At 29.6% G+C, this 19,678-nt stretch overlaps 1 protein-coding gene and 1 non-coding gene across 2 annotated transcripts; both read right to left on the bottom strand.

Moving 5' to 3' along the window:
- Positions 1 to 10,651: 10,651 nt before the first annotated feature.
- TRNAL-UAA (transfer RNA leucine (anticodon UAA)) lies at positions 10,652 to 10,735 on the bottom strand. Its single transcript has one exon. It is a non-coding gene; the product is annotated as a tRNA-Leu (tRNA).
- Positions 10,736 to 17,981: 7,246 nt separating this feature from the next.
- LOC139429521 (zinc finger BED domain-containing protein 5-like) lies at positions 17,982 to 19,229 on the bottom strand. Its single transcript, XM_071195292.1, has one exon. The coding sequence runs from the start codon at positions 19,227 to 19,229 to the stop codon at positions 17,982 to 17,984; it is 1,248 nt and encodes a 415-aa protein (XP_071051393.1).
- Positions 19,230 to 19,678: the final 449 nt, after the last annotated feature.

Here is a 19,678-nt window from a genome sequence, read left to right as displayed (position 1 = left end):
TGCATTAAAAAGACGATACTTTAATTAATAATCGGTGATATTTCCACAAGGATCCTTCACGAAATGAATTTTTTAGCGAAATTTGAAAATTATCTATGAAAATTGCAACATCGAAAATTTTATCAAAACTTCAAATATTGTTTTCTCAAAAACTAAAAGTAATTTTTCAAAACGTGTTGGTTCATTGGAAAGAAGACACTTTTATTAACGTTTTAGGAAATTTTCATACTCATATTCCAAGAAATGGATTTTATACGAATCTTTAAAACTTAATCGGCGAAAATTGTAAAATTCGAAAAAATTGTCGATCATTTCAAAAATTTATTTCTTAAAAACTAAAAGCGATTTTTCAAAACGGCTTTTTTTGCATTAAAAAGAAGATATTTTAATTAATTATTGGTGATATTTCCACAAGGATCCTTCAAGAAATTAATTTTGTAGCGAATTTTGCAAATTATCGAAGAAAATTGCAAAATTCGAAAAAATTGTTGATTTCAAAAATTTATTTCTCAAAAACTTATAGTGATTTTTCAAAACGGCTTTTTGCATTAAAAAGAGGATACTTTAATTAATAATTGGAGATATTCCCATATGGATCCTCCAAGAAATAAATTTTATAGCGAAATTTGAAAATTATCGATGAAAATTGCAACATCGAAAATTTTATCAAAACTTCAAATATTGTTTTCTCAAAAACTAAAAGTAATTTTTCAAAACGTGTTGGTTCATTGGAAAGAAGACACTTTTATTAACGTTTTAGGAAATTTTCATACTCATATTCCAAGAAATGGATTTTATACGAATTTTTAAAACTTAATCGGCGAAAATTGTAAAATTCGAAAAAATTGTCGATCATTTCAAAAATTTATTTCTTAGAAACTAAAAGCGATTTTTCAAAACGGCTTTTTGCATTAAAAAGAAGATACTTTAATTAATAATTGGTGATATTTCCACAAGGATCCTTCAAGAAATTAATTTTGTAGCGAATTTTGCAAATTATCGAAGAAAATTGCAAAATTCGAAAAAATTGTTGATATCAAAAATTTATTTCTCAAAAACTTACAGTGATTTTTCAAAACGGCTTTTTGCATTAAAAAGAGGATACTTGAATTAATAATTGGAGATATTCCCATATGGATCCTTCAAGAAATAAATTTTATAGCGAAATTTGAAAATTATCGATGAAAATTGTAACATCGAAAATTTTATCAAAACTTCAAATATTGTTTTCTCAAAAACGAAAAGTAATTTTTCAAAACGTGTTGGTTCATTGGAAAGAGGACACTTTTATTAATAGTTTGGGAAATTTTCATACTCATATTCCAAGAAATGGATATTATACAAATTTTTAAAACTTAATCGGCGAAAATTGCAAAATTCGAAAAAGTGTCGAAGAACTGAAAGTGATTTTTCAAAGCAGCTTTTTGCATTAAAGACAGACTTTAATTAATAATGGGGAGTGATAACAGCGACAGCTGTGTTAGTAATGAATGTGTTGATGAATTATAAGCGAACAGAAGAAAACTAGACGAAACTGCAACAAGAGATTTTATATATCGTGTTGGGATTGTTACAATGAGGTTGCTAATGATAAATAAAGTTGTATTTAATGAAAAAGTCCTATTGCGGTTGAACTTGATTAACCTAAAAGAGATACTAATTCCTGTGAATGGTTTAGTACTAAATAATAGGTTTTTAATATCCGACCAAAGCCGGATATTTAATAATTATCCGGTATTCGGCCAAATTTAAAAAAGTGGCCAGGTAGGCCGGATAGTTGCCGGATATCCGTTCCACCACTAATATATGTATATCAAAGAGGAAAAATGTATAACCTAAATCGATAAGCGAAATTACTGGAGTTGACGAAACCTTAATTTACAGATAGAAGATGCTGCTGAAGCCAGAAACAAACACTTTCGTACATATAGGCAAGGATTCGCAAGAAAATTTTCCCAAGAGGTGTGTAATAGATTACTGTTGAGCTTTGACCCTCTTATTGCAAGTATACCATTCTCCAAAGAAAACATCCATCTTCTTCTTCCATCAAAAACTGCATTAATTCCTAGCTAAGAAAGTCAAAAAGGTGTCCATGAACACGAAGAACCAAATGAGGAGAGTTCGTGTGACGAATCATATCAGAATAATTTTATAACCTAACTTCAAACGTTCCATTATAACCTCAAAAAGATTTACTTCTTAAATTGTAATCGTTTTGGAGAAAATAATTTTTTTCAATAACCTTAACTTTGAAAAAACGTCAAATCAAATAAGTCTTTTTCAAATATTTATAAAAAATATATTGTTCACCTTGGAAACTTAAAATTTGGTGCAACCTAACCTCAAACGTTCCTTTATAACCTCTAAAAGATTCACTCTTTAAATCTTGACCGTTTTGAAGAAAACGATTCATTTCAATAACCTTACCTTCAAGAAAAGTCAAATCAAATGCATGATTTTCAAAAATTTATAGAAAATATATCTTTGACCCTGGAAACATAAAATTTGGTACAACCTAACCTCAAACGTTTCTTTATAACCTCAAAAAGATTCACTCCTTACATTTTGACAGTTTTGGAGAAAACGATTTCTTTCAATAACCTTACCTTCAAGAAAAGTCAAATCAAATGGATGATTTTCAAAAATTTATAGAAAATATATCTTTGACCTTGGAAACATAAAATTTGGTACAACCTAACCTCGAACGTTCCTTTATAACCTCAAAAAATGTAATTCTTAAACCTTAATCGTTTAGGAGAAAACAAATTTTTTTGTTAACGTTTTTGATACAACCTAACCTCAAACTTTCCTCTATAATCTCAAAACAATTTAGTTCTTAAATCGTAATCGTTTAGGAGAAAAAACTTTTTTTGATCAACCTTATTTTCAAGAAAAGTCAAGTCTAATGGGTGATTTTCAAAAATGTATAGAAAATATATCTTTGACCCTGGAAACATAAAATTTGGTACAACCTAACCTCAAACGTTCCTTTATAACCTCAAAAAAATCTAATTCTTAAATCATAATTGTTTAGAAGAAAACAAATTTTTTCATTAACCTTACTTTCAAAAAAATCAAATCAAACGGATGATTTTCAAAAATTTATAGAAAATATATCGTTCATCCTGGAAACATAAAATTTGGTACAACCTAACCTCAAACGTTCCTTTATAACCTCAAAAAAATTTAATTCTTAAACCTTAATCGTTTAGGAGAAAACAAATTTTTTGATTAACCTTACTTACAAGAAAAGTCAAATCAAATTGGTGATTTTCAAAAATGTATAGAAAATATATCTTTGACCCTGGAAACATAAAATTAGGTACAACGTAATCTCAAACGTTCCTTTATAACCTCAAAAAAATTTAGTTCTTAAATATTAATCGTTTAGGAGAAAAAACTTTTTGATTAACCTTACTTTCAAGAAAAGTCAAATCAAATGGGTGATTTTCAAAAATTTATAGAAAATATTTCTTTCATTCTGGAAACATAAAATTTGGTACAACCTAACCTCAAACGTTCCTTTATAACCTCAAAAAAAATTTAGTTCATTAATCTTAATCGTTTAGGAGAAACCAAATTTTTTTCATTAACCTTACTTTCAAGAAAAGTCAAATCAAATGGGTGATTTTCAAAAATTTATAGAAATTTTATCTTTCACCCTAGAAACATAAAATTTGGTACAACCTAACCTCAAACGTTTCTTTATAACCTCAAAAAAATCTAGTTCTTAAATCTTAATCGTTTAGGAGAAAATAAATTTTTTCATTACCTTACTTTCAAGAAAAGTCAAATCAAATGGGTGATTTTCAAAAATTTATAGAAATTTTATCTTTCACCCTGGAAACATAAAATTTGGTACAACCTAACCTCAAACGTTCCTTTATAACCTCAAAAAAATTTATATCTTAAATCTTAATCGTTTAGGAGAAAACAAATTTTTTGATTTACTTTACTTTCAAGGAAAGTCAAATCAAATGGGTGATTTTCAAAAATTTATAGAAATTTTATCTTTGACTTTGAAAACATAAAATTTGGTACAACCTAACCTCAAACGTTCCTTTATAACCTCAAAAAAATTTAATTCTTTAACCTTAATCGTTTAGGAGAAAACAATTTTTTTGATTAACCTTACTGTCAAGAAAAGTCAAATCTAATAGGTGATTTTCAAAAATTTATAGAAAATATATCTTTGACTCTGGAAACATAAAATTTGGTACAACCTAACCTCAAACGTTCCTTTATAACCTCAAAAAAATTTAATTCTTAAACCTTAATCGTTTAGGAGAAAACAAATTTTTTGATTAACTTTACTTTCAAGAAAAGTCAAATCAAATGGGTGATTTTCAAAAATTTATAGAAATTTTATCTTTGACTTTGGAAACATAAAATTTGGTACAACCTAACCTCAAACGTTCCTTTATAACCTCAAAAAAATTTAGTTCTTAAATCTTAATCGTTTAGGAGAAAAAACTTTTTTTGATCAACCTTATTTTCAAGAAAAGTCAAGTCTAATGGCTGATTTTCAAAAATGTATAGAAAATATATCTTTGACCCTTGAAACATAAAATTTGGTACAACCTAACCTCAAACGTTCCTTTATAACCTCAAAAATATATAATTCTTAAATCATAATTGTTTAGGAGAAAACAAATTTTTTCATTAACCTTACTTTCAAAAAAGTCAAATCAAACGGGTGATTTTCAAAAATTTATAGAAAATATATCGTTCATCCTGGAAACATAAAATTTGGTACAACCTAACCTCAAACGTTTCTTTATAACCTCAAAAAAAGCTAGTTCTTAAATCTTAATCGTTTAGGAGAAAATAAATTTTTTCATTAACCTTACTTTCAAGAAAAGTCAAATCAAATGGGTGATTTTCAAAAATGTATAGAAAATATATCTTTGACTCTGGAAACATAAAATTTGGTACAACCTAACCTCAAACGTTCCTTTATAACCTCAAAAAATTTAATTCTTAAACCTTAATCGTTTAGGAGAAAACAATTTTTTTGATTAACCTTACTTTCAAGAAAAGTCAAATTTAATAGGTGATTTTCAAAAATTTATAGAAAATTTATCTTTGACTTTGGAAACATAAAATTTGGTACAACCTAACCTCAAACGTTCCTTTATAACCTCAAAAAAATTTAGTTCTTAAATATTAATCGTTTAGGAGAAAACAAATTTTTTGATTAACTTTACTTTCAAGAAAAGTCAAATCACATGGGTGATTTTCAAAAATTTATAGAAATTTTATCTTTGACTTTGGAAACATAAAATTTGGTACAACCTAACCTCAAACCTTCCTTTATAACCTCAAACAGATTCATTTCTTAAATCTTGACCGTTTTGGAGAAAACGGTTATTTTAAACATAGCAATAAATTTTTTGTACTGAATTCTTTTAAGAAAAATGGTTATGGTTTCCTTTAGGGGTTGATGATCCACTTTGTAGTTATCTACATCCCCATTACACAAACGATACCCCCTTTATACATTTCGTAACTTGTTGTATCTGGGTCAAACTATCAGGCACGTGTCAAAAGCCCCAAAACCGAGATGGATTGATTAATGAACTCGTTTCTTAGAAGTCTTCCGAAGTGATATTGGTTTAATTAAAGAGAACTAATTAAGATAATAAAAGGGGAATATTGATTGGTTCGTTTCGCAAATGATAACGTTAATAATGTCTCTTGTAACGGAAAATCTATAACCGACTACCTATAATTTAGTAGGTTCTCTTAATTACACCTTCAATTCGCATTATTATTTCTAGGTTCAAGTCACGAAACTTGGTCTATTTTAAATGAAATCGATCATTTTACGCTTTATGACGCGAATTTATTAAATTTATTATCGAAAAATTTAGATTGATTTTATACTCTATGATGTTATGGACGTGGAGGGCGTAAAGCGATTTAATTTCATGTTTTGTAATCTGATTCGTAAGTTATATTAATTTTACGAATTTAAAATAATTGAAATTGTTTTTAATTATTAATAAAATGGTAATGTAATTTCGGTTTTGATGTAAAACAATCGTAATATTATACAGAGTGTATTAAACGTATGTGTGTTTGATAAAACCGCAAAACTGCATTTAATTTATATTTATTACATGAATAAATAATCAACGCATCATTTTCTTATTACTTTTGTTATAAATTTATGAATGTTTATGTATCAAAATTTGTTTATTTATGGTGGGATTTTCTTGTATGGTTTTCTTATGGTAAGAAAACTCTGCGAGAACGAAGATCTTGTCAAGAACTGAAACAGGAAATTAAGAAAGGAGATAACACGGCGACGTCGTTTGAGGTTTGGTGGCGTCGCGACGTCGCATAAATCAACCAGGTGATGGAGATTACTCGAGGAGCGGTCTGGGTTGCGGCCAATAGGGAAATCGCGTTTTGCACGTCACGTGGATCCGGATGCTTTATTAAATGTTGGCAGTTGTGGGGGGTTCCCCTCACACTGACGCCGGCGACATCTGGAGTGGAAGGAAACGCAACGTTCGCTTTATTAAAACCAACCCGAAACCTTAATGTTTTTTCGCCATTCAAAGCAAAAAATCAATCTCAAAAATTAATTTCTTTAAGTGTTCCAATTTTCTTTTTTCACATTTATTTCAGTGATATTGATTTGTTGAGGGAACCGACGAAAATAAAAATTCTTTTCGTTTAGCACGCAGATGTTAAACGTGCGTGATCCGGTATTAAATGGGCTCGCGTGACTTTTGGGGAGACTTTTGTGTGTGGTTTCGAAGGCGAGATGGTGGAATGTTGCCAAAAAAATGTGGACGCGATCGACCTTATCGGGGCAGCCGAATTACCCAAAACGGACCGCTTAATACCTTTTAATTGGGTGAAAACTGGCTTCCCGCTTAGTCCCTGTGAAATATTGGCCATAACTTTCGCTCCACTTGTATATATATAGGCATGTGTGGACTTTATCCAGCTTAAAAAGCATTTAGAACAATTTTTTCGTTAATGTTATAATTCCACCACCCCGATTTATAAAAGCGAAAGAAATATATTTGGAACACCAAAATTAGATTAAATTTACTACAAAATGGTGTTTAAACCATCTTGATATCTCAATTCGTTTTTGAGATATGAGTATTTCAATTTTATTTTTTTCATGACATAAAAAAATCACCACGTCTAAATGTGTAAAAATTAAGAAATGATTCTCAAAACATTAAATATTATTTAAATTTGCTTTAAAATGCTTCTTACTTAATGATAATATCTCAACGCGTTCTTAAGATACGATATTGTAAATCGCATCTTTATCAACTTAACCCAAATAGCATACTTTAAATCAAAACATAATATCACCGAAATTTATTAAAACGAAAGAAATATTTTTGGACTACTAAAACTGGATTAAATTTACTACAATATGGTGTTTAAATCATCTTGATATCTCAATTAGTTTTTGAGATATGCTTTTTTGAAATTTACTTGTAAATCGCACCTCTATCAATTTAACACAGTTGAATTCAAACAATCGTATCACCGAAATTCATAAAATCGAAGGAAATATTTTTGGAACACTAAAATTAGCTTAAATTTACTACAAAATGTTGTTTAAATCACCTTGATATCTCAATTCGTTTTTGAGATATGAGTATTTCAAATTTATTTTTTTCATAATGGCATAAAAAAATCACCACGTCTAAATTTGTAGAAATTAAGAAATGATTTTCAATACATTAAATATTATTTAAATTTGCTTTAAAATGCTTCTTACTTAATGATAATATCTCAACTCGTTCTTAAGATACGATGTTGTAAATCGCATCTTTATCAACTTAACCCAAATAGCATACTTTAATTCAAAACATAATATCACCGAAATTTATTAAAACGAAAGAAATATTTTTGGACTACTAAAACTGGATTAAATTTGCTACAAAATGGCGTTTAAATCATCTTGATATCTCAATTAGTATTTGAGATATGCTTTTTTGAAATTTACTTGAAAATCGCACCTTTATCAACTTAGCACAGTTAAATTCAAACAATCGTATCACCGAAATTCATGAAATCGAAGGAAATATTTTTGGAACACTAAAATTAGATTAAATTTACTACAAAATGGTGTTGAAATCATCTTAATATCTCTATTAGTTTTTGAGATATGATGCTTTCAAATTTACTTTTAAATCGCACCTTTATCACCTTAGCACAGTTGAATTCAAACAATCGTATCACCGAAATTCATGAAATCGAAGGAAATATTTTTGGAACACTAAAATTAGATTAAATTTGCTACAAAATGGTGTTTAAATCATCTTGATATCTCAATTAGTTTTTGAGATATGAGTATTTCAAATTTAGTGTTTATTTGCCCAACTGCTCATAATGGCATATATAAATCATCACGTCTAAATTTGTACAAATTAAGAAATGATTTTCAAAACATTTAATATTATTTAAATTTGCTTTAAAATACTTCCTACTTAATGACAATATCTCAACTCGTTCTTAAGATACGATGTTGTAAATCGCATCTTTATCAACTTAATCCAAATAGCATACTTTAATCCAAAACATAATATCACCGAAATTTATTAAAACGAAAGAAATATTTTTGGACTACTAAAAATAGATTAAATTTGCTACAAAATGGCGTTTAAATCATCTTGATATCTCAATTAGTTTTTGAGATATGATGCTTTGAAGTTTACTTTTAAATCACACCTTTATCAACTTAGCATAGTTGAATTCAAATAATCATATCACCGAAATTCATGAAATCGAAGGAAATATTTTTGGAACACTAAAATTAAATTAAATTTGCTACAAATTGGCGTTTAAATCATCTTGATATCTCATTTAGATTTTGAAATATGATTTTTTTAAATTTAGTGTTTATACCCCCCATAACAGAGACATGAATTAAAAAAAATCACTACGTTAAAATTGGTAGAAATTAAGAAATGATTTTCAACAAATTAAATATTAATTAAATTTGTTTTAAAATGCTTCTTACTTAATGGTAATATCTCAACTCGTTCTTAAGATACGGTGTTGTAAATCGCACCTTTATCAACTTAACCCAAATACCAGAGTTGAATTCAAAAAATCGCATCATCGAAAGTTATGAAAACGAAGAAAATATTTTTGGAACACTAAAATTAGATTAAATTTGCCACAAAATGGTGTTTAAATCATCTTGATATCTCAATTACTTTTTGAGATATGATTTTTTGAAATTTATTATTAAAATACACAACCGGGACCCCCCATAATGTACATAGAGGCATGGATTAAACAAATCGCCACATTAAAATTTGTGGGAATTAAGAAATGAATTTCAACACATTCAATATTATTTAAATTTGCTTTAAAATGCTTCTTACTTAATGATAATATCTCACCTCGTTCTTAAGATACGGTGTTGTAAATCGCACCTTTATCAACTTAACCCAAATAGCAGAGTTGAATTCAAAAAATCGCATCACCGAAATTTATGAAATCGAAGGAAACATTTTTGGAACACTAAAATTAGATTAAATTTGCCATAAAATGGTGTTTAAATCATCTTGATATCTCAATTACTTTTTGAGATATGATTTTTTGAAATTTATTGTTAAAATACACAACCGGGACCCCTCATAATGTATATAGAGGCATGGATTAAACAAATCGCCACATTAAAATTTGTGTCAATTAAGAAATGAATTTCAACACATTCAATATTATTTAAATTTGCTTTTAAATGCTTCTTACTTAATCATAATATCTCAACTCGTTCTTAAGATACGGTGTTGTAAATCGCACCTTTATTAACATAACCCAAATAGCAGAGTTAAATTCAAAAAATCGCATCACCGTAATTTATGAAATCGAAGGAAATATTTTTGGAACACTAAAATTAGATTAAATTTGCCATAAAATGGTGTTTAAATCATCTTGGTATCTCAATTACTTTTTGAGATATGATTTTTTGAAATTTATTGTTAAAATACACAACCGGGACCCCTCATAATGTATATAGAGGCATGGATTAAACAAATCGCCACATTAAAATTTGTGGGAATTAAGAAATGAATTTCAACACATTCAATATTATTTAAATTTGCTTTAAAATGCTTCTTACTTAATGATAATATCTTAACTCGTTCTTAAGATACGGTGTTGTAAATCGCACCTTTATCAACTTAACCCAAATAGCAGAGTTGAATTAAAAAAATCGTATCATCGAAATGTATAAAAACGAAGGAAATATTTTTGGACTACGAAAATTAGATTAAATTTGCTACAAAATGGTGTTTAAATCATCTTGATATCTCAATTAGTTTTTGAGATATGATTTTTCAAACATTGTATTTGTATGCACAACCACGCAACGTAATCACAACATAGTTGTTAATTCTTAATTATTAATTTCTTACAAGAACAACTGTTTAAAGCAGAAACTCCTAAACAGTTATAACAAAAAATATATTAATATTAATGTTTATTATACCATATAGGAGACATGGTGTAATGACGTTGAGTTCCCACGTTAACATTTTAACGATTTTAACGGTTTATTATTAAAATATATCGTATTTGAAAGTGTAAAGTAAAATAACGTAGTGTATAGTTTGAATTATAATGAATAAATTTTGTTAAAAAAGAAAAAAAAAAGTTTTGTCAGGTGTGGGGTTCGAACCCACGCTCCCGTTTGGGAACCAGAGCTTAAATCTGGCGCCTTAGACCGCTCGGCCAACCTGACCTATACAAGTAATCAAAACAAGAATGTAATTAAATGAGTCAAGGTCTTCAACAATTTATTTTAAGTTTTATTTATGATTGATCGGATAAGAAATTATTACCACACTCATTTAGGTTTATTATTTATTAAGACGAACAAAAATATCATTCCCAGTTTATTTATAGGAATTAGAACATAATTTATGTATTATTTCAAATTTAAACTAAATGATTAGGATTTACGATAATTGAGTGATATCTATATACAGGGTGTATCTGAATGACTGCAACAAACTTCAAGGGGTGATTCTTCGGCTCCCCTAAGGAGCTACACCCCTCCAAAAATGTCGGAAAATTTTGGTTTAATTTGTTTTTCTCAAAAACCATAAACGCTAGGAAAATGAAATTTGGGGAATATGATTAACTCGTAATAGGGCATGTTTTGACCGTACTTGTACTTTCAGCCTACCCTTCTAAACTACTACCCAACCAAATTCAATCTCGTGTATATTTCAGATGGAATTAGCAAGGAATGGATTTAAGACAATGAATTCCATATTTAGAGAAAATGGTTTACGTTTTCTTGGCAAACGGTTTTGACAGGTTTCAAATTGGTTTGTTCAAACATGTGCAGATACTACTTTTTCTGTCACAGCATGAAAACATTTCATTATCATCCCAGCTTCGTGGACACTAGGCAACAATTGAAATGCCAATTGCTCTAATTCAATGATACGCAAATCATGATAATGTTAAGTCAAAACTGATATGTCAAAACGAAACTGCTATAAACGACAACGTATCCTCTTCATCGCATTCTTTTCCAATTGCAGAAACATCCGTACTTGTTATTTCAACGCTAAAAGTAACGTAAAGAGATTCACAATGTTTTGTGACATCGCATCTTGCAGTAAAGCTGTTGAAACAAGCACGGAAATGTTTAGTGTATGGGCAAACGGTCGGTCTATTTATCTCTGTTTTAATTTCAGCTTTTTTGTATGATACATCATACTCCGGTGATTTGACAAAATGATCATATATGTGTAAACTCTACGTTGTAGCTGTATAATTGTGCCCGACATTCGAGAAAATGTTGTCAATGCAAGTGGAAGATTCAGTGGTTACTCTTGAAGGTTCATTAAATAACATCTCAAAATTATATGATCTGAATAAATCCAATACATTATTAGAATTATTATTTACTTAAAGGAAATCTCACACTGTTTTTGGCTAACAATTTTTGCATGAATTTACTTAAGGGGTGTATGATTACGTCAAAATTGCTTGACGACGTTACTGTTTTGTATGCTTTCTACTGCAGCAATTTCAAAATCCTTTTCTAACGGTAATAAACGAATATCTTTTCTTTCTTTAAAGTAAAAATCTTGTTTAATGAGAATCATAAGGCCACCGCATTCAAATTTATTATGACAAAAAATAGATCCGATGACTAATTTCTAAATTGAATTGCATCAATATGTGTTTATTTCAACTAGTGATGGAACGGATAGTGATTTTACGAAAAGTCGGATACCGGATATTCGGCGTATTGCCACATTATTGTGATATTATATTATTATATTATGATACAAAATTGCAACATCAACAATTTTATCAAAACTTCAAATATTGTTTTCTCAAAAACTAAAAGCTTTTTTTCAAAACGAGTTGGTTCATTGGAAAGAAGACACTTTTATTAACACTTTGGGAAATTTTCATACTCATATTCCAAGAACTGGATTTTATACGAATTTTTTAAACTTAGTCGGCGAAAATTGCAAAATTCGAAAAAATTGTAGATCATTTCAAAAATTTATTTCTCAAGAACTGAAAGTGATTTTTCAAAACAGCTTTTTGCATTAAAAAGAGGATACTTTAATTAATAATTGGTGATATTTCCACAAGGATCCTTCAAGAAATTAATTTTATAGCGAAATTTGAAAATTATCGATGAAAATTGCAACATCGAAAATTTTATCAAAACTTCAAATATTGTTTTCTCAAAAACCAAAAGTTATTTTTCAAAACGGCTTGTTGCATTAAAAAGAATATACTTTAGTTAATAATTGGTGATATTTTCACAAGGATCCTTCAAGAAATGAATTTTATAGCGAAATTTGAAAATTATCGACGAAAATTGCAACATCGAAAATTTTATCAAAACTTCAAATATCGTTTTCTCAAAAACTAAAAGATATTTTTTAAAACGGGTTTGTTCATTGGAAAGAAGACACTTTTATTAACACTTTGAGAAATTTTCATACTCATATTCCAAGAACTGGATTTTACACGAACTTTTAAATCTTAATCGGCGAAACTTGCAAAATTCGAAAAAATTGTCGTTCATTTCAAAAATGTATTTCTCAAGAACTAAAAGTAATTTTTCAAAACGGCTTTCTGCATTAAAAAGATGATACTTCAATTAATAATTGGTGATATTTCCACAAGGATCATTCAAGAAATAAATTTTATAGCGAAATTTGAAAATTATCGATGTAAATTGCAACATCGAAAATTTTATCAAAACTTCAAATATTGTTTTCTCAAAAACCAAAAGTTATTTTTCAAAATGGGTTGGTTCATTGGAAAGAAGACACTTTCATTAACACCTTGAGAAATTTTCATACTCATATTCCAAGAACTGGATTTTACACGAATTTTTAAAACTTAAACGGCGAAAATTGCAAAATTCGATAAAATTTTCAATCATTTTAAAAGTTTATTTTTCATAAACTAAAAGCGATTTTTCAAAACAGTATTAAAAAGATGATACATTAATTAATAATTGGTGATATTTTCACAAGGATCCTTCAAGAAATGAATTTTATAGCGAAATTTGAAAATTATCAATGAAAATTTATCAAAACTTTAAATATTGTTTTCTCAAAAACTAAAAGCTATTTCTCAAAACGGGTTGGTTCATTGGAAAGAAGGCATTTTTATTAATACTTTGAGATATTTTTATACTCATATTCCAATAACTGGATTTTATACGAATTTTTAAACTGTATAGTTAAACCAATGTTCAATGTCTTATTTCTTAAATCCATACCATTTAGGAGAAAAAAACTTCATGGAAAACAATGCGAATTGGGTTAAATAGTTATTTACGTAACCAGTTATGAATACACTAATTTTACGCAAAATTAGTCGTTTCATATCGTGTTAAGTACAAAATTTTATTTAATTCCATTGAAAAAGCAATTTTTGTTCAAAACTTGGCTTATTCTATTAGTGACAGATATCATTTTATCAATTTGTAGTTAAGTAATGGAATTCATTATATCACTAGTGATATAATGAAATCATTACATCACTAGTTATAAAAAAGTGATGTTACATAACATCAGAAAGACGTAAAATTTAATTTGTAATTAAAATTTTTAAATATGATTCGTTCTAATTGAATAAGTAACACAAGTTTTAACACCTCTTATTCGTGTTAAAATTCCCTTTAATTAATTGTTGTTTATTGTATTGAAAAGGCCTCCAAAAGGGCAAATGTAGGTCCTTGATGATCCTTAGTATTGCTCCAAGTCTTGTTCCTTTATAAATAATGCCTCTCGCGAAGCATTCACATAGTATATGTTCAGCAGTCTCTGACTCGTCGTTACAAAGTCGACAAGCTTGATGATGAAGCTTGTCCAATGTGGAAGAGATGATATTTTAGAGGCGTATGGCCCATCAGGAAGTCTTTGGCTTGTCCCACCATAGGGACTTGTATACGTTTCCTAATCTGTGCACGCTCAGGTTATTATGTTACTAAACTAAAAGTTAATCCGATAAGTGGTAACGTATTCTTGGACAACTCTGCATCTCATTTCACATACTACAAAGAATTTAGTTGTGAATTTTCCAAATCAAGCTCGAACACCATCATCTCACCACTACGGCCGCTGCAATTGGAGTACCACAAGAATCAATCTCCAATCTTGTGTTATATTAGTTCTAAATAATTTTTTTGATTAATTCCAGAGTCAAAAAAAGGTTTCCATGCAAATTTAAATGAACGTTTTATATAGACATCTTATCCTGACACACTCCTCTTTATAAGTGTCCATTTGAATACAATTTCAATAATTAACCACCCTTCTTGCTGCATCTCATCATTCTCATCTATTCATCTATATTTATAAACCAACGAATAAATAGGAAAAGAAAGAAAAAATAAACCCACAATAATACATTATGGATCAACTTAAAGTCGTCGTGAGTAATTTCTTCTTTTTATTCTCCAGTTGAAATCGTGTTCGAGATCATTTTTCCCGTAGCCAAGGAGTATTTGCATGGAAGCCATCCGGGTTAATAAACGTTCCATCTTGTTCTTCTTCATCAAATCGTCGTCTACTACCATTTCGCTTAATGTATTGTAATGTATTTACATTGCACAATGTGTAGAGAGAGAGTTGTACGTGTGTGGAGTTGAGCCGCGAGGTGAATTTATTAACATTGAAACGGTCGAGTGACCGGTCGTCATAAATATTCAGATTGTAAGTAAAAAGGGGTGTGCATACATTTTTCGGGGAGTGTTTGTTGTCGGATCGAATCAAAATAAATACAGTTACTACGAAGAAAAGGAAGAAAAAAACGTTTATCTACGACTGCTTGGATAAGTCATCATTACCGCACTCATTTGAGGTGATTACGTAATGAAGTTCATTACCGCACTGGTTTCATTACGTAACGCATTTTTAGCCTAATCAGAACAGACTTAATTTATTGAAACGAGCAACAATACAAAAGAAAAAGTGCTATCTACTTACAGAGAAACAATACTATTTATTATAAACATTAATTAATTATGTGTTTACATTTCGGAACACTTATTCCAGATGAGTAAACATGTTGTTGAAACTGACAATTCAAAATTGTCAACAATCATTTCAAAATATTTTTATAAATGTCAAATAGACTTTTTTAAAGAAATTGATTTTTTAGTAATTTTTAGAAGTTGTAGATAAAATGCTGTATATCACACGTGGGCTAGAGCATAATTACAGCACTCGTGTGTGATAATTCTCGACACTCGTACAGTAATTATGTTTCTAGCCCACTTGTAATATAAATAACTATTATATTAGTATTAATTTATGTTTAGATTGTTGTAATGATGAAATTTTAAAAATATGCCTTAATAATTAGATTTTATCTCTCAAGTTTGGAATGTGGGTTCGTTTTAGAATGAACAAAGGGCGACAAAGGGAAAAGTCCACCGGCGATGTTGCCCCCCACGCAGCAGCATCTTCTAAAACAAGAAAACACAATTTGTAAAGTTGGGAGCGGAGACTATCGGATCGGGGTAGATCAGATCGTTAAGGGCAGACGTGATGGTGAGGGTTTATTCCCGGCACGATCAGAACGAACCCAACCCCTATTTCCAAAAGAAGACCAAACCAACCCCCCTAAAACGCTCACATACACACAACGAACGCAATAAGGATAATCACTTTTTGATATTTTCACCCTGGCTAAATCTTATTTACTGTCTGCTTCAGAAAAAAAAAATATATATAAAATTCCTCCTCAACACTAAAAGGATTCTTTTATTCTAATTTGATGATAGGTTGAAACTGTTGATTTGGAAAAGCGTTTCAGTGGTGGTCGTAAATTTTCCGAGTAACGTAAACGCAGGCAAATCCTTCAGTTGACGTTTTCAATTCGCAGTGGAAACGGAAATCCGAAGAATTTTGCGAGAGATTCGAGGAAAAAGGCCGAAACTAATTTCCTTATCGGCACCGCGCCGGACTCCTCGAACTGAAACAATTTACGTGAAACTTGGTAAATTCCGGACGACCTCGCGGAAAAGTTACTAATTGAAACGAAAGTCTCTGAAAATTGATTGCCCTTTTATTTCCACGGCGACAATTTAAATCCGATTCGAATTGTCAACCTCAAAATTACTATTTAAAAATAAATAACTATAAATGAATTATATTTAAAAATTAAAATTACAAACATTATTTTTTTATTTATTAGTTAGTAGTATTAGTAAATAAAAGGAAAATGAATAACTTCTCACTCGCTTGTTTTATTTACTCGATACTAGTTTCGGCTTATAAAGCCATCATCAGTCGAATCTATGATTAAAAAGGATTACAAATTTGTTTTTTCGTTGAACATTTTTTTGTTTTTTATATAAAATACTTACTTACTTAGTCAAGTTGAAAAAACTGTTTTTCTTAGAACGTGAAATGTCATAAAGGTTTTATGAGTTTAGTGTTATAATACAATAACCCTTATATGTAAGTAAAATAACTAAATTATAAAACAAACAGATACACGAACTTATAAACGTACAATTAAAACGTGTGTCAAACGATATATGAAAATTATTATTATTACCGTCTTTTTCCGAAAATAAGACATCCTCCGAAAATAAGCCCTATCGTGATTTTCGGAACTTTTAGTAAAATAAGACATCCTCCGGAGTGCGGGAAGTTAGCCCCCCATTTTTTGATTTTTAAATTTTTTATTGTTGTTCTAGATTGTTCTAGAGTTGTTCTAGAGTTGTTCTAGAGTTGTTCTACATTGTTTCAAAGCAGCAAATGGAAAAAATAAGAACTCCGCGAGAAAATCGAAAAAACGGGTTTTTTGGCTAGCTCCCCATTTTTGGAAAAATCAAATTTTCTTTGTTGTTCTGGGTTGTTCTAGTTGTTCTAGTTATTGTTCTAGAAAATCAAAATTATGGGATACAGCATTACGAAGTTATAACTAAAAATAGGTTTGGCCGCCGAAATGTCTAGTTGATTGCTGTGACCATAGTTTTTCTATTATCAATTCCATATTACAAATATATACTTATTATAGCTAACGCAATCTGGAACAGCTATTATTTCCACTAGAACAACTCTCTAAAGGGCACTTTACTCTTTGAAAATTAAAGTTTTTCGAAGTTTCAGTCAATAATTCTTGTGTCAGCGGTTTTATATTACACCAGTGGTATTCAAACATTTTGGCTGCATGACCCCAAATGGTACACAGAGGTGACATGCCGACCCAAACTTAAAATAATAATTTAATTCTAGTTGTTCCAAAAATTGGGAGAGGTATTATTATATCAAGAAGATGTTAATTTGTTTTTATTTTTTTTTTCTTTCATACATAGCAAATATATTATGTTAAAACAAGTACCTACAATAAACAGAATATCAACTCTGCAGTTAACAAATATTAGGTTCAAAATCAACATTAACGATTTGTAACTATTAAAATTATAATATGGCGTACACGTAGGAACTTCATCAAAAATCAATACAAAAGAAAAATATTTAATGAGATCTGTGAGCCTGTTTCTTATTTACAAGTGCTGATATATCTGGCTCTATTTTGCTCAATTTGAGTCTTAAAGGTGGCTCTATTGCTATTTTGTTTCGGTATTTCGATTTTAGGTAGAGAAATTGGGAAAATCCCAACTCGCACATATAAGATGACGCAAATGGTAATAATACCTTCAGAGCTTCATCAGACAGTTCTGGATATTCATTTCGAACTTTAAGCCAAAAATTGCTCAATTTAAGTTCTTTGAAAATCATTTTATCATTGGCCACTAATATATTTAATTGTTCACCTTGAAGACTTAAATTCAACTCGTTTAATTTGAGAAAAATGTCACTTAAGTAAGCTAACCTACATAGCCATTCTTCGTCGGTTAAAAAGTTTGTAAATTTTTTGTCTTTATCATTATCATTTAAAAACACAAACAGTTCTTCTTTAAGTTCAAATAGTCTCGTTAGAACCCTACCCCTCGAAAGCCAACGAACCTCTGTATGTAAAAGAAGATGCTGATGCTCACTACCCATTTCTTTGCATATGTGCGCAAAAATCCTTGAGTTCAGAGGACGCGCCTTTATAAAATTTATTATTTTAACTTCAGTATCTAAGACAGACATTAAGTTCGGTGGCATGTTTTTCAATGCAAGCGCTTCTCTATGAATCATACAGTGAACCCATGTTACATTGGGTGAAACTTCTTTGATTCGGGCTAGAAGTCCGCTGTGTTTTCCAACCATGGCACGAGCTCCATCACTGCACACACCCACACAATTTTCCCAAGAAATATTGTTTCCCATGATGTAAGAGTTTAACGATTTAAAAATTTCTTCACCCGTAGTTCTTTGTAGTTCCTTGCAAAAAAGAAAGTCGTCAACTACTTCATTTTTGTATCCATATTTTGCAAAACAAATTAGTTGTGCAGCATTTTGGCAATCCGTAGATTCATCCAATTGAAGACTAAAAAATTTACTTTTTCGAATTCTCATTATAATTTCGTTTTCCACATTTTCTGCCATTTCAAATATTCTGCGGCTAACTGTTGTATCCAAGAGTGGTATTTGAGATATTTGTTGCATTTCCTTTTCGCCAAACATAATGGCTGCTATATCTTGGGCTGCTGGAGCATTTAAGTCTTCAGCAATTGTGTACGGTTTGCCAGATTTTGCTATACGATAGCTCATTATTTCATCCACCTTGCGACCCCGAAAAAACTTTTCGCGACCCCATTGTGGGTCGCGACCCATAGTTTGAATAGCACTGTATTACACAATAAGAATTAAAAAACATAGACCAATCCAAATTAACTCAAACTTTACCGATTTAAATTGTTCTACGTGTTTTACGTTTAACACGGACATTAATTTTGTAAAATCACATATTTTTTGTTGCTCTAAATTGTTCTTGTTGTTCTAGGTACTTAAAATGTTTATTTAATCACTGCGGCTTTAGTTTTTTTAAAGTTTCATATTAAAAATTCGTACTTACAACAATTAAAACAATTCAGAAGAGTTGTTATTTTCACTGGAAAAACCTTAAATTTGAGTTGTTGTGATATCGGACAGGTTTTGTTGAATCAGTGAACCCAACCTTTAATATAATAATAGTTTTAAAAAATTAAAAAATATGGAATAATCTGACCATCTAATTTCCTAAAAATCACCTTTCTCTTTAAACTTATAATAATAAAACATAA

This window comes from Onthophagus taurus, chromosome 3 (genome assembly GCF_036711975.1).
Source record: "Onthophagus taurus isolate NC chromosome 3, IU_Otau_3.0, whole genome shotgun sequence".
NCBI classification, from domain to species: domain Eukaryota; kingdom Metazoa; phylum Arthropoda; class Insecta; order Coleoptera; family Scarabaeidae; genus Onthophagus; species Onthophagus taurus.
This window is presented reverse-complemented; position numbering and strand designations above follow the sequence as displayed.